At 53.3% G+C, this 12,196-nt stretch overlaps 3 protein-coding genes across 3 annotated transcripts; 1 reads left to right on the top strand and 2 right to left on the bottom strand.

Moving 5' to 3' along the window:
- Positions 1–1,852: 1,852 nt before the first annotated feature.
- On the top strand, positions 1,853–2,841 carry COL26b_011336 (uncharacterized protein; the record flags this gene model as incomplete). Its single annotated transcript, XM_053184007.1, has 2 exons — positions 1,853–1,898; positions 1,964–2,841. The coding sequence occupies 2 exons, from the start codon at positions 1,853–1,855 to the stop codon at positions 2,839–2,841; spliced, it is 924 nt and encodes a 307-aa protein (XP_053032035.1).
- Positions 2,842–4,923: 2,082 nt separating this feature from the next.
- On the bottom strand, positions 4,924–6,604 carry COL26b_011337 (uncharacterized protein; the record flags this gene model as incomplete). Its single annotated transcript, XM_053184008.1, has 2 exons — positions 4,924–5,468; positions 6,322–6,604. The coding sequence occupies 2 exons, from the start codon at positions 6,602–6,604 to the stop codon at positions 4,924–4,926; spliced, it is 828 nt and encodes a 275-aa protein (XP_053032036.1).
- Positions 6,605–10,529: 3,925 nt separating this feature from the next.
- COL26b_011338 (uncharacterized protein) lies at positions 10,530–11,790 on the bottom strand (the record flags this gene model as incomplete). The annotated part of the gene is made up of 3 exons (XM_053184009.1): positions 10,530–11,380; positions 11,500–11,677; positions 11,740–11,790. 3 exons carry the CDS (start codon positions 11,788–11,790, stop codon positions 10,530–10,532), a joined length of 1,080 nt encoding a protein of 359 aa, XP_053032037.1.
- Between the last annotated feature and the right edge of the window lie 406 nt (positions 11,791–12,196).

Genomic DNA, 12,196 nt, shown 5'->3' on the forward strand with positions numbered 1-12,196 from the left:
GGAAATCGACGTTGTGCGATTCGCAGGCCTGGTAGATCGGGCAGAAGGGGACGGGAGAAAAAAGAGCAAGATCCGGATAGAAGGTCAGCTGCCCACCATGGTCAAGGTGAAGCAGCGAGGGGCACACAAACAATCTTAAACGGGCAAGCTACGAACGGCTTAGGTTCTTCTCTTCACCGGCACTTGGGCCCTGGAGTTGGCTAAGGGATCCCTGTAGGTCAGGAATGCAGCTTTCATGCAGGCTCTTCCAATTGTGGATTTCGTTGGGCGTGGAGGGAAGATGATAGGCTAGTTGCTGGCGTTGCCAGTGTTTCCCACGCTGAAGATGGCAGCGGGACTATCACTTGACGAAGTTGCAATAAAGGGCAGATGTTCTTCGAGCAGAGATCAGAAAGGGGGTTTAAAACAAGCCTGAGCAATCGAAGAAGGCTGGAGACCAGGAGAGCATAGTCCCCGCGCCGATCCTGCTGTCTCGATAGCCAACAAGCTGCGTTCCGAACGTTGGTCGAGGCTGGGCAAAGCTGGAGCAGAACGGAACAGCACTGAAGCTTTCTTTTCAGTATTTTCATTCGGCCTTTGATTCAACTGATTGCACGAAAGGAAATAGCGGTGTCCACTATCCATGGTCAGAAGCGGATCTCTGCATCGCCAATCTGTACGTCCACTCATTACCTATCCGTGCTGCCGTGCCCAACCGGACCGGGAAAAGTTGGCATTCCTGTACTCCGCTGAGATAGAGTGCGATAGACCTAAAGAATTTGCACAGCTTGTTACTTCTTGTTGAGGACACTGTGTAGCTACAGACGCCCTTGAGAGTTCTGCTGCGCAATAATACCATGAGAGGGATTCAGGACATCTGCTGTCGTTTTCGGCCAGGTGCAGCACCGCAAAAGGTCCAAAACCCTATCGACCTCGCCCGGGTCTTTTAGGGCGCTTAGATTTTCGTCGTGGGTCAGGGGATTTGGTTATTGAGTCAGCCCTTTCCCTCTTACCGCGTTTTGGAGGCACTGACGGCCCCCCCAGAAAAGGTACCGGTCACGTGGTGCCATCGGTGCCATCGAGCGGCATGAACGATACGAAGCCATAAGGCGCGACAGGCGGATTGAGCAAAATCTACTACATCTGAGGCGCGGTCGCTCAGCCTGGGGCGCAGCCACTGAATGCGTTCACCAATAGGATCGCACGAACCCAGCCGCCTCCCAGATGACCACAGCACCGCCACCATGGTCGGACACTAAGGTACCTAGGTAGGTAGGTACCTTGGGTGCATTGTGAATGACTGAACCACAACCATAGACAGCATAGGTCCCTCTTGGAGGAACAACCAACGCATTGACAAATATTTCAACTTCTCAAACTCAGCGCCATCAAGGCATACTGGCTGGGCTTTTCAAGTTGAAAGACGGTGGTATAAGATCAATGATTGAGTTCAGCATTGACACAGAACGTTGTCTGTCATCTCAAACGCCAACCCCATAAGGAACCAACCAAGAGTCGAAGCAGTCTGAGCCATACTAGTAATCTTCTTTTATAACCTTGAGTGACAAACAAGGAGACCTGAAAAGCAAAAACTCGAACTCTGTTTTTGCTTTGTGAGTTCCTTGAGGACCCTACCTTTCGAGACCGACGACACCGACCAACGGCCCCACCTGCCTTCTTATATCAATCCAACGGCCAGACCTCCAGCACCTTCACAATGCCTCACTTCACTGCAGACCTCTACTCCCCGACATCTTGCGACGAGCACCAAAAAAAAAAGCGCAAATCCATCTTTGGTTGTGTGAAGGATAAACTCACCCGCAATTCGTCGTCCTCTTCGCAAAAGACCAAATCCTCCGCACCTCCCACAACCATGCCGAGCAGTCATAACCCCTTTACTCAGGCTCAACCGGGAAATGGTAAGTCATGATCCTCGCTCACAAAACGCCTGAGATTTCTCAAGCACCCATTGACCAATGAACAGGCGCATCTGTCGATCAGCCGCCCCCTGCCTACTCGGTTTCTGCTCCGGCTCCACCAGCCACCAGCTTCCTGGGGCCCAACGGCGGTCCGGTTAGAAGCCCCTCGCCTGCCCCCTCCAATGCTGGCTCCATCAGCTCTGTCTCTGGCATGAGTGTTTCGACCCCCGAAGACCCCTATGCCTTCCTGTCCTCCTTCGATACCATCTTCGTTGTTGACGATTCCGGCTCTATGTCTGGCCGATCTTGGCCCGAGGTTCAGGGTGTTCTGCGCGCCGTCACCCCCGTCTGCACCGCTCACGATGCTGATGGCATTGACCTTTACTTCCTAAACCACAAGACGACTGCCAGCGGTAGTGCCAGGGAAGGCAAAGCCGCTGGTGGATACTACGGCATCAAGCGTGCCGACACGGTCGAGGGCATCTTCACATCAGTCCGTCCCCGTGGCGCTACCCCTACCGGCCAGCGTCTTCACAGCATTCTCAAGCCATATCTGCAACTGTTGGACTCCAAGAAGCACGACGTTGAGAGCGTAAAGCCCATCAACATCATCGTCATCACTGATGGCGCTCCCTCCGACGATGTCGAGTCTACTATCATCACTGCCGCCAAAAAGCTCGACAAACTTGATGCCCCTCTTCACCAGATCGGCATACAATTCTTCCAAGTCGGCAACGAGCCCGGCGCCCGGGAGGCCTTGCGCGAGCTTGATGACGATCTTTTTGACAGAGTTGACGGCGATCTTCGCGACATGGTCGACACTGCCACTTGGGAGAATGGTACCAGGGGTGTTCTGACGGCAGACAGCATCCTGAAGGTGGTTTTGGGTGCGGTAGTGAGACGGCTTGATCGTCGCAGGACTAGTGGAGAGGTCCATCGCTGAGACAGATGAGGTTATTTGTTCTTCTCTTTTCTGTTGCCTCTTTTTAGCACCCTTGGCATCAACGGCGTTAGGTACGGTGGATAGAAGAGTCCGTTTTGTTTTAGACCGGACGGTGCAAACCAATTGATACCCAAACAGGAGGTCCTCTCTGTTTGATATTTAGAAATAGAAGTCAGTTATACCTACGTACCTCATGTCGCGTTCGGTTATGTGAACCAGCCATCATCAGTTTGCGCCTGCAAGAATTAGAAAACCGTAATTAAATGAAAAAGGAAATTTAATTTTCTTCAAAAAGATAAGGGAAAAAATAAGGAAAAGTCGCAGGCCTGGAGAGCCTTGACCAGCAATATGCGTGCCGAGGGAGGAGGGGGAGAATACATGTACATGATGTTCAAAAGACTAGACACTGACACGATAAGCATGGGGCATGGAAACTGCCAGAAGTGAGTGACCTGACCCACTTCACAGACGTCTTACCTTTGTTCGACGAACGACAGACATACTTACCCTCGCAGCAGTCGTTCACCACCACTACATAGGACGTTCGGTTTCCCAAGGCCCGACTAGTACACGCTCAACTCCTTCGAAATCTGAAAGCCAAACGCCCGGATGGGACCGTTTCACAGAATCATTCCACGTGGGTACGCGCCACTGCGAAACCAGACACGCCAAGCCTCCAGACCATCACCCGCCCTGATCACTGTTTACGCCGTCACCACCACCAGACCTATTGGATTAAATACAAGAATGATCACATCATCGACATCTCAGTCGAAATTGAAACCAGCCTCGCAAGAAGCCGACCGCGTGGAGGCGGAGGTGACGAGAGCTAGCGTCAACCAACAACAGCAAATTCTCCCGGGCGAGGACCACTGCCAACACCACCCCACGGAAAGCACGTCACCGGCCCCTGAAAACACGACATCCAACCCTCAGGCAGAAAGCTCTAGCACCAACAATTCTTCCGGTTCTAGCCAGCCTCATTCCCATAGTCATCTGGCTTTGCCGCCGCTTCCCGAGGCGCGGTCTAACGCTGAGTCCATCACCCTTGACTTGGGGGGTCAAGTAGGAGGCGGCGCATCGACCAAGCTGGATCACCTGGGCCCCCTCGTGGTTCACCAGGACGGTACGATGTCGCGAATAAAGAACTGGGGTGAGATGACTAAGATCGAGAGGGAAAGCACGATGAGGATCATTGGCCGGCGGAATCAGACTCGCCTGGCCAGTCTGAGGGACTGCGTCGACAGCGACAGGAAGGAAAGGCCGAGAGCAGCAGCAACGAGAGACGATGAGAATTGAGGGTCTACGGTTTCACTGAATATTGATCATATTCGTGTCGCCAATTTTGCCTTCCGTCCCGCTGGAGCTTTCGTCGCAACCACCGTCTCCACCCCTACTTTATCGCGTCTGTGGCCACCTCCTGGCCGGCCTACCTGCCAGTGAACTTCCGACGCGGTAGCATTTCTGGTGGCGGAGTTATCAGCAGAGGTGCCAAATCCTTTAGGCCATGTGTCGGAAATACATATACAAGTTTTTTCCCTTGGCCTTGATGACTATCAGATCGGCTTGGTTGGCAGATGGGGAAGCTCGCGGTGATTTAAAGAAGCGGGGACGGCATGGAAGAAAAGTAGAAATCCAATGAGTAGGGAGACCGGGGACATGCTCCCAAGCACTCTGATTCCCGGTCGAACTCACCGAAGGTCATGTATGAACCAGTCGCTGCTCGTTCTCCCAGTCACCTATACGTTCTTCGATCTGGGTTTGTCGTAGCGAATAGCTATCAACAGTCTCATACAATTCATTGGTGAGATACTCTACCACGAGTCCTGATCATGAGTCCGTGTCGGTGTACATAGATTTCGTCACATGTTCCCAATTAGAGCCGAATTGAAACATAATACGCCCATCCAAGCCCGCCCTCTACTTCCCACAGCCATCACCTGTCCCTTGATAGTCTCCTAGTGTTCCTTTGATCGCACGCCATCTGGTGCCGGGAAAAATACCAAGATCGTCAGCATGAAGCGTAACGCCCGCAAGCGACCATCATAGAATCAGCCCGTAAGTGGTGAAAAGGTCTGCTGGCTATTTTTCCTCCTTCGGCGCGTCCAAGGTTGTCGTGGGCTTTATGACCGTCTTGGATTTATTCTGGAAGTCCTTCAACATGGATGCAACATCCTCATTGCCCTCATTCTTCTCCATTACAAGGTTCTTGAGCCAGCGGTTTTCGGTTTCGAGCAAATTGATGCGTGCCTCTAGCTGAGAAACCTTGTCGGACATTTCCTTCGCGCTCTTTTCGAGAGCCTGCTCGCGCTGCTTCTTCTTGATACGGAAACGAGCGCTAGCGGCTGTGTTTCTCCTGCGCTTGTCCTCCTCGGCGGCGAGACGGGACTGCTCTTCAAAGCTTTGGCCAGGTCTGCCACTGGTCAAAGACTCAGGGGTACTGTTCTCGGCTGGACGCGGAGCGGGCGCGCCATAGTGATGGTTTTGCGGCTGCTGAGAAACCGGAGGCGGAGCATAGGTGGTTTGCGGATTGGGCTGAAGAGGTTGAAGATTACCCAGACCTTCGGCAAAGGGGGGGACACCCGAAGCAGGGTAGTGGTTGGTAAAATCGGTGAAGCTGAAGTCGCCTGTCATTGTTCATGGTCAGATGGGTGTTCAAGGCAGGTTATCGGTTCCTAGCATCGTGGCGTCGGCGAGACAACGGGATGAGGGGGAAGACGGACGGGCAGAGGTCTTCGCAGGAGCAATTGCATCCGCGAGTCTTAATGCTGGTATAACAGGGCCTTCACCTGCGAGCACTTGCTCTATCCGTCTGTGATGGCGGCTGCCCAGATGGTCGATGCCCCCCTGCTAGGGTCGATGACGGCAAGTCACGGGGTATTGCACCATTCCCCAGACAATTTGTCATCTGGAGTCGCGGCTCTCTCTCAACACCGCAGGCCGGCAAGCTGCATAAGGAGCTGCTAAAACTCCCAATCAAGACGTCTCGTTGAAACATGGGCCGCGCATGAACCGGGTGGGGTGGAAACAAAAGGTTTGAAGCCTTGAGATAAGGCATTCTAATGTGCTTCGCTGCGACCCTGAAGATAAATCGAATCGGTTTTCTCCTCAACCTCGGCAGTTAGAGTTTACACACAAAAGCCGCTTGACTCATGCAAATCTGGATCACCACTCTGCCCCCTAGTGGTCGTCTGCACAGAAAGTGAATAGAAGCCATCAGGTAGTCGAAGAACTGTAGCCACTCGGCCCAGTTTCTGCCGCAACCCAGAGAGCGTGTAGAACAACATTGACATAGCCATCAGAAGTACAGAAAAGCCCCTTTGTGCCATAGTCGTTTGACATGACTCCAAGGCATCAATCTGGTGAGTACGAGCGAGTTTTGTGCGACTAAATCCAGGAACTGGCAATGTGCAGGAGCGGCGGCTTCAAAAAGAGACAACGGGAAAATCCCATGCCAGAACGAAGAAAACACCGGCTCACCTGGCAAAGAAAAATCGACATTGCCAAACTCGCCGAGAGGAGAAGTCAAATCCTCGGCGGCGGCGCTGGACGGGGCCTGTGTCTCCGTCTCTGGCTTCGCGGGCTGTGCCTGATAATCGGTTTGCTGGCCGGTCTCAAAGTCGAAAAAAGAGGAGTTGGTGAAGACGGCCAGATCCTCTTCGAAAGTGAAGTTGTCCTCGTGGCTGGACTCCTTTACGGTGTTGAGATCTCGCAAGAAATGCGAGACGTTGGGGGCACGCCCACCACTGCTGTAAGGCGACATGTCGAAGGCCGGCGCGGCTCGCGGCGAAGCGAATCCGGGGTGGTTGTTCAGGTCTGCAAGATGACAGAGGAGCGAAGTGGCTCGGTCGAAGCCAGGCCTATGGCGCGGACGTCGAGTTGTTTTGTGGTTGCGAAAACTTGGGGCCTCAAGTAAGGGACGGCGGCGATGGCGTTTGGAGGGGCAGTGGGCTGTTTTTGGATGCTGGACCCCCAAGCAACTAAAGTGCGAAGTGCTATGCGCGGACCAACCAATGCGGGAAATGGCCAGCCGGCTTCGAGTTCCAAGTTTCCGGGTCTTTTACCACAATTGCGAGAAGTATCGGTGGCGATGAGACGTCGACGCCAGAGGTAATTGTCGCCTCGTCAATCGATGAATGGGATGTCGGGCGAGGCAAGTAGCGAATGCTTTGCGAGTGCTGGACGGGTGGTGAATCCGATGCTGGGGAGTTTAGGAAAGTGGGTGAAATGGGGGAGGAGAAGTCGAAAATGAGAAAATGAAGCCTTTGTTCGTGGAGGTCCCGGCTGCGGACACAGGCCAAGTGGATTGTATTAGTCAAGTTCTTTACCCGACAGCGCGCCTTCCCAGCATCCAGGGAGGGGCCCGGAACAAGCACTGCACTGTTGGCTCGCTGAAGTAATTGGCTGGCAATGTGTCCATGTCCTTGAGAGCACCCCACGCAGCTGCGCGCCACTGCAGGGAAGACACTTACTCTTGAGGTAGAGGTGAGGTACCTATCCTACCTTAGGTGGGCACCTAGACCCGACGCATTACAGACTAAGTACAGAGGGAGGCGCGGCCGACGCCGCTCCGGATAGGTACCCAGGCGGAGACTTCACCACCGTAGGTACTTCACTCTTACCGCGATGACGCCCCCCACCCGCCGATGAACGGGTCGATATCCGGCAACGACAAGGCTAATAGCAAAGGGCAGCTTCTGGCGACATGTGCTAAGCTTCTACACGGCACGGCAGCGACGACGCGGCCAAGTACATATAGTAGGGCCGTGAGATCTACGTACTCCCATAACGTGTCTTTGGGTTCTGGGCCAGCGTCCATCCGTCATGAACACAAAATAACGAATCATCGCCCGGGAGAAGCTTTGCCCCCCTCCCTCCCTCGCGGTAATTGCGCATCTCTGACCTGACAATCCTCGATTCTGGGATGCTTTCGCTTGACGTCTTCTGCTTGCAATGTTTGCTGATCGGCAAGTCAGACGGAGGGCGTCATTCTGAGCCATTTCTCCAGGTCTGCTGCATCAGCACGGAAACGAGAGACTAGATTTTGGGCCACACGAAACAGTGTTCAACACTACGGGCAGTTTTCAGGGTGTTCCTGCGCCCAGTACGGCGGAGTAACAAAAACGTCGTTGAGATGGATCAGTGAGGAGTATTAATAATTCCTCCAAAACTTGAGAGTTTTGCGCGTGCGGTTTTTTCGCGCCGTCACTGGGTAGCACTTCGATGAATGCTATTCTGCTGAAAATGGCTCGATATCCTGAAGGTAAAGGCCACATCCGCGCTGCCTACTATCGCACATGCCAGCGCCCCGGCGCCAAGCCTCTCTCCGACCAACAAACCAACCAACCTCCTTACCTTAGTCAACGACAGACGAGCCTGACCCTAAAGATGAAATCCCGGAAGGCATGACTCGATGGACTGTACACACTATACCCTAGTACCCAACCATCCTTTCGCGGCTTGGCTGGGCGATCTGCGTTCTTTCCCGTAGGTCCTTTGGGAAGGAAGCCAAGGGTCCTGAAAATCCGAATTTATAAGCAGCTCCGACGCTCGGAACACGACAGGGCGTGCGCCATGTTCAATATTGCTATGCAAACTGCAACCAACGTCCCCTTGTGTCGTCCCAGTTAGTGTAGGTGCATTGCACCCCGCCGGCCTGCAGCACCTCAACGTCCCCAGCCCCAAGCGAACGTTGATATGGAGTGCCTAGTAGTGAAAACGAAGTCCGAGGTGAGGTGAGATCCTAGACAGCTCTCAGAGCGGCAAAGTCCTTCCCTATGCGTGTTCTGACCTTGCCTGGAACTTGATTGAGTACGTAGCGACGTAGGTAGGCACCTTCACAACCTAAGCGGTATGATGCCAGGGAAGGTGCCTTAGGTTCCCGTCCAGGTACCTACCTTATGTAAGGTAGTAGGTAGGTAGAACGGGCGGGTAAGCAGCCCAGCCATACCTAGCACCCTTGTCCCTTCAGCGTTTCGCATGCACGACGCGTCCCCGAGCAATAGACCATGGACACTTCAGAGCGCGTCGTTGCCCGCCTCGTTCAGCCTCACCAACAACATTCAATTCTCGCATCGGCTCAAAACCGTCGTCCCTTCAATTGACAGTCATTTGAGGGTCATGGCTCGATTTTCGATTCCCACCAAACGGTCCCTGTCTTCAGATGTTCGACTTCCGACCTCCAGTGCCGCAGTCCAGAAAGCTCTTACCAGGCTTTCACGCCCTTCTCTTCTCACGCTGGCCTTGGATTGGATCAGCGATGAGAATGTCTCTTTATGTGTACCGCTTTTAGGCGACGATGTTGATGAGGACGGGTCATACCAGCCCGCCACGTCACTCGAGGAACTGCGCGCTATCTACAAAGATTGGCAATGCAGGAATGGTTCCAAGAGGGAGGTTCTCGACCGGGTGACAGAGGGCGATTGGCAGCATGGCCTAACTCTGTATCAATTAGCCATGGCAGACGCACAGTACCTTCAGGATCACCCTTATTCGCAGAGATGGACTGCCTATCGCATTTTGCCTCTTAAGGACATCTCTACCGTGGACGACGAGCAGCGTCTCCCCGACCTGGATAGAGAGTCATTGAAACTACCACGCTTTCATCCCTCGACCTTCATACAAAACCTTCAATCTCACGTCTTACCAGACGTCAAAGCTCACTATCATATCCATCGACCGCAGGGCCTCGCCATGTCGGTCTTGCGCATTTTCATCATCGAATCCCCTTACAACACTAGCATGGCCCACCTTGGAGATAGTCTCGCGCCCCCAGACTCCGATGTTGATTGCTCGAGGACACTCTACATGGCATTTCCAGATGCTTCACACTACATTTACTTGTCAAAATCACAGACCATAGGGTCGCTAGGCGCAGCAGAGTCCAAAAGCTTCCGCAATCTAGTTATTGAGGGGATTCCCAAGGCGTTGTCTCGGCCACGAGAGAGGTACATGCTGAAACCCACAAACATCTCGACCAAGAATATTTCGGCCCTCCTACATGCAAGAGGTGTCGGTCGTGCAAACTCGGCTGGCGGCGGATGGAATCTCTATGCCGACAAAAAGAAGAACGAGTCACCGCTTGACAACACGCTGCCCACTCCGCCGTTGTCTGAAGAATCGACCGACGAAAGCTCGAACCCGACGAAAAGGACGGCTAACAAAAGGAACGGTGACGCACTCTATGACAGTCACTGTTCGTTGAAACGGGCTCGGCTTTGCGCTCAGGCGAGGTTCAGTAGCGCTGCCAGGCTGGATGACGGCTTGGGTATCGAGCGCGTGGATGTTGTCATCGAAGACCCTTTTCCTGTTCGACGAATATATGGTGTGGATGACGAGGAAATGGGTAGTCATGTCTCAAACGACGAAGTATCGGGTTGGATTCCCAATGTGAAAGTCACTCTGTATGGGGCCCACGTGTTCGCTGGCGTACGACGGCTGGTTGAGAACGGTATTGTAGAGGGACAGCGGATGCCGGGATGGTTAACAGGCGAAGAAGGAGTCACCCTTGGGGCTGTGCGGCACGGAAGAATCAGAGGGCACAGAGGGTCTGGATTATAAGACGAGATAGACGGCCGAGGCTTAGATCGGAGCATCTGGAGAAGGGCCTGTCTTGTCACGATTAGCGTAGCGCCCTGTCGCATTTCTATACCCCCCATTGCCAGTCCCCTTGATGCAATCAACATCGTCTATTGGTCTACGCCAAAAACCTTGACCGTGTTACTCCAAGCTACCTCGCAGACTTGCTCAACATCTACTTCCTTAATGCCGGCCACAGCCTTGGCAACTCGCTCGATGGTACACGGTTCATTGCGGCCCTTGATCATCGCACCTTCTTCCCACTTCTCCTTCTTGACGACCTTGAAGCGTTCCGGCACCTCGGACTCTTTCTTTTGGTTTTTCTTCTTCGTATGGGGCTGCGCAGCAATATCCGTGCCTGCAGTGGTACTGAGACCATTCACATCTGTCTTCCTCTCGATCAAGTACTTGTAGCCAAAGTGACTAGGCCGAATCTCGCACCAAGGGCCGTCGGTCTCCAACATCATCTTATCTAAAGCTATCTCTTTGACGACTTTGCAGTTCTCTTCGGTCTTGAAGCTGCAGCCATTGATGCCGATATAAAGACCTAGATCCATCAGTTCCATGGCCTCCTCGATAGTGCCGGTGAAACTGTGAACAACGCCGCCTTTCTCGAGCTTCTCAAGTCTCTCGCCAAACTTCTGCTTGAGCAGGCTCACAAAGTCTTGGTGGGCGGCTCTGGAGTGTAAGAAAAGAGGCAGCTGAGGCTTGATTTCTAGAACGAGATCGAGCTGTGAAGCGAATGAATGCAATTGGATGGACCTTGAACAGTAGTGCAGACGGTCATAGTCAAGACCAAACTCGCCCAAGGCAACGAGACCGGCGTTGGAGGCAGCCGCATGATTGATAAGGCCTCGCAGCTCGGAGATTATGGCCTCTGTCTTGGCAGGGTCTGGCTGATGGTGCTCGGGGATAGCCTGAGCTGGATCGGGATCGGAATGTGCACCCTCGGCACCCTCATCTAAAGTGCTGAAGATTGCACTACTGCATGGATGGATGCCGATGGTGGTGTAAACGATGCTGGCTGAGCTGTATGTCAGCATGGCTCAACATAGTGCGTGTTATCCGTCATTTACGCACGATACTGCTTGGCGATCTCGAGGGCATCTCGGCAACTGGTAAAGTCGGACCCGGTGACAATCAGCTTGGAGCAGCCGACTTGCTGTGCCCTGCGGATGACCGCGTCCAAGTCATCAGGATGGCGTCTCTTCCCATGATGCATGCCGCGGAAAATGGGATCGGCCAAGTTGATGCCGATCTAATTATCAACTACGGTCAGGTCATGCTCAAAAGCTATCAAGTGCAAGTGAGGTTACACACATCAATGTACCTTGGCTGAAAAGCCGACTTGGGCGCGTCTGCGGCCGCCATGGTGACGATGGAAGCTGACTTGAGAAAGGCTCGTCGTTGTTGAAGGAGGGGTATGATCCAATGGTTGGGCCGTGATGGTGCTATTGCAGGCGCATGGAGCCTCATGAGGAGCCAGGAAAGAACACGGCACTGAGACAAGTTCGACCCTGAGCACCAGTTTTCCTGGAATTTATACCACACCAAGGCAAATTACTAGGTAATTCCGTAGTCAGAGCTTGCCTCGCTATTTGGCCTCACCACTCGGCCTCACCAGATCACGTGAGTGCGTGATACGCTGCAAGCATTGTCCACTCTAGCGACACGCGTTAAGTGCCTGCAGCTTTGACGAAAAAAATCAATTAAAGAAAATGGTACATAGCCGCTTGGAGGACACATGAGCACCTGTTGCATGTTTTCACAGGATCTC

This window comes from Colletotrichum chrysophilum, assembly GCF_026319265.1.
Source record: "Colletotrichum chrysophilum strain AFK26 chromosome Unknown scaffold_137, whole genome shotgun sequence".
NCBI lineage: Eukaryota > Fungi > Ascomycota > Sordariomycetes > Glomerellales > Glomerellaceae > Colletotrichum > Colletotrichum chrysophilum.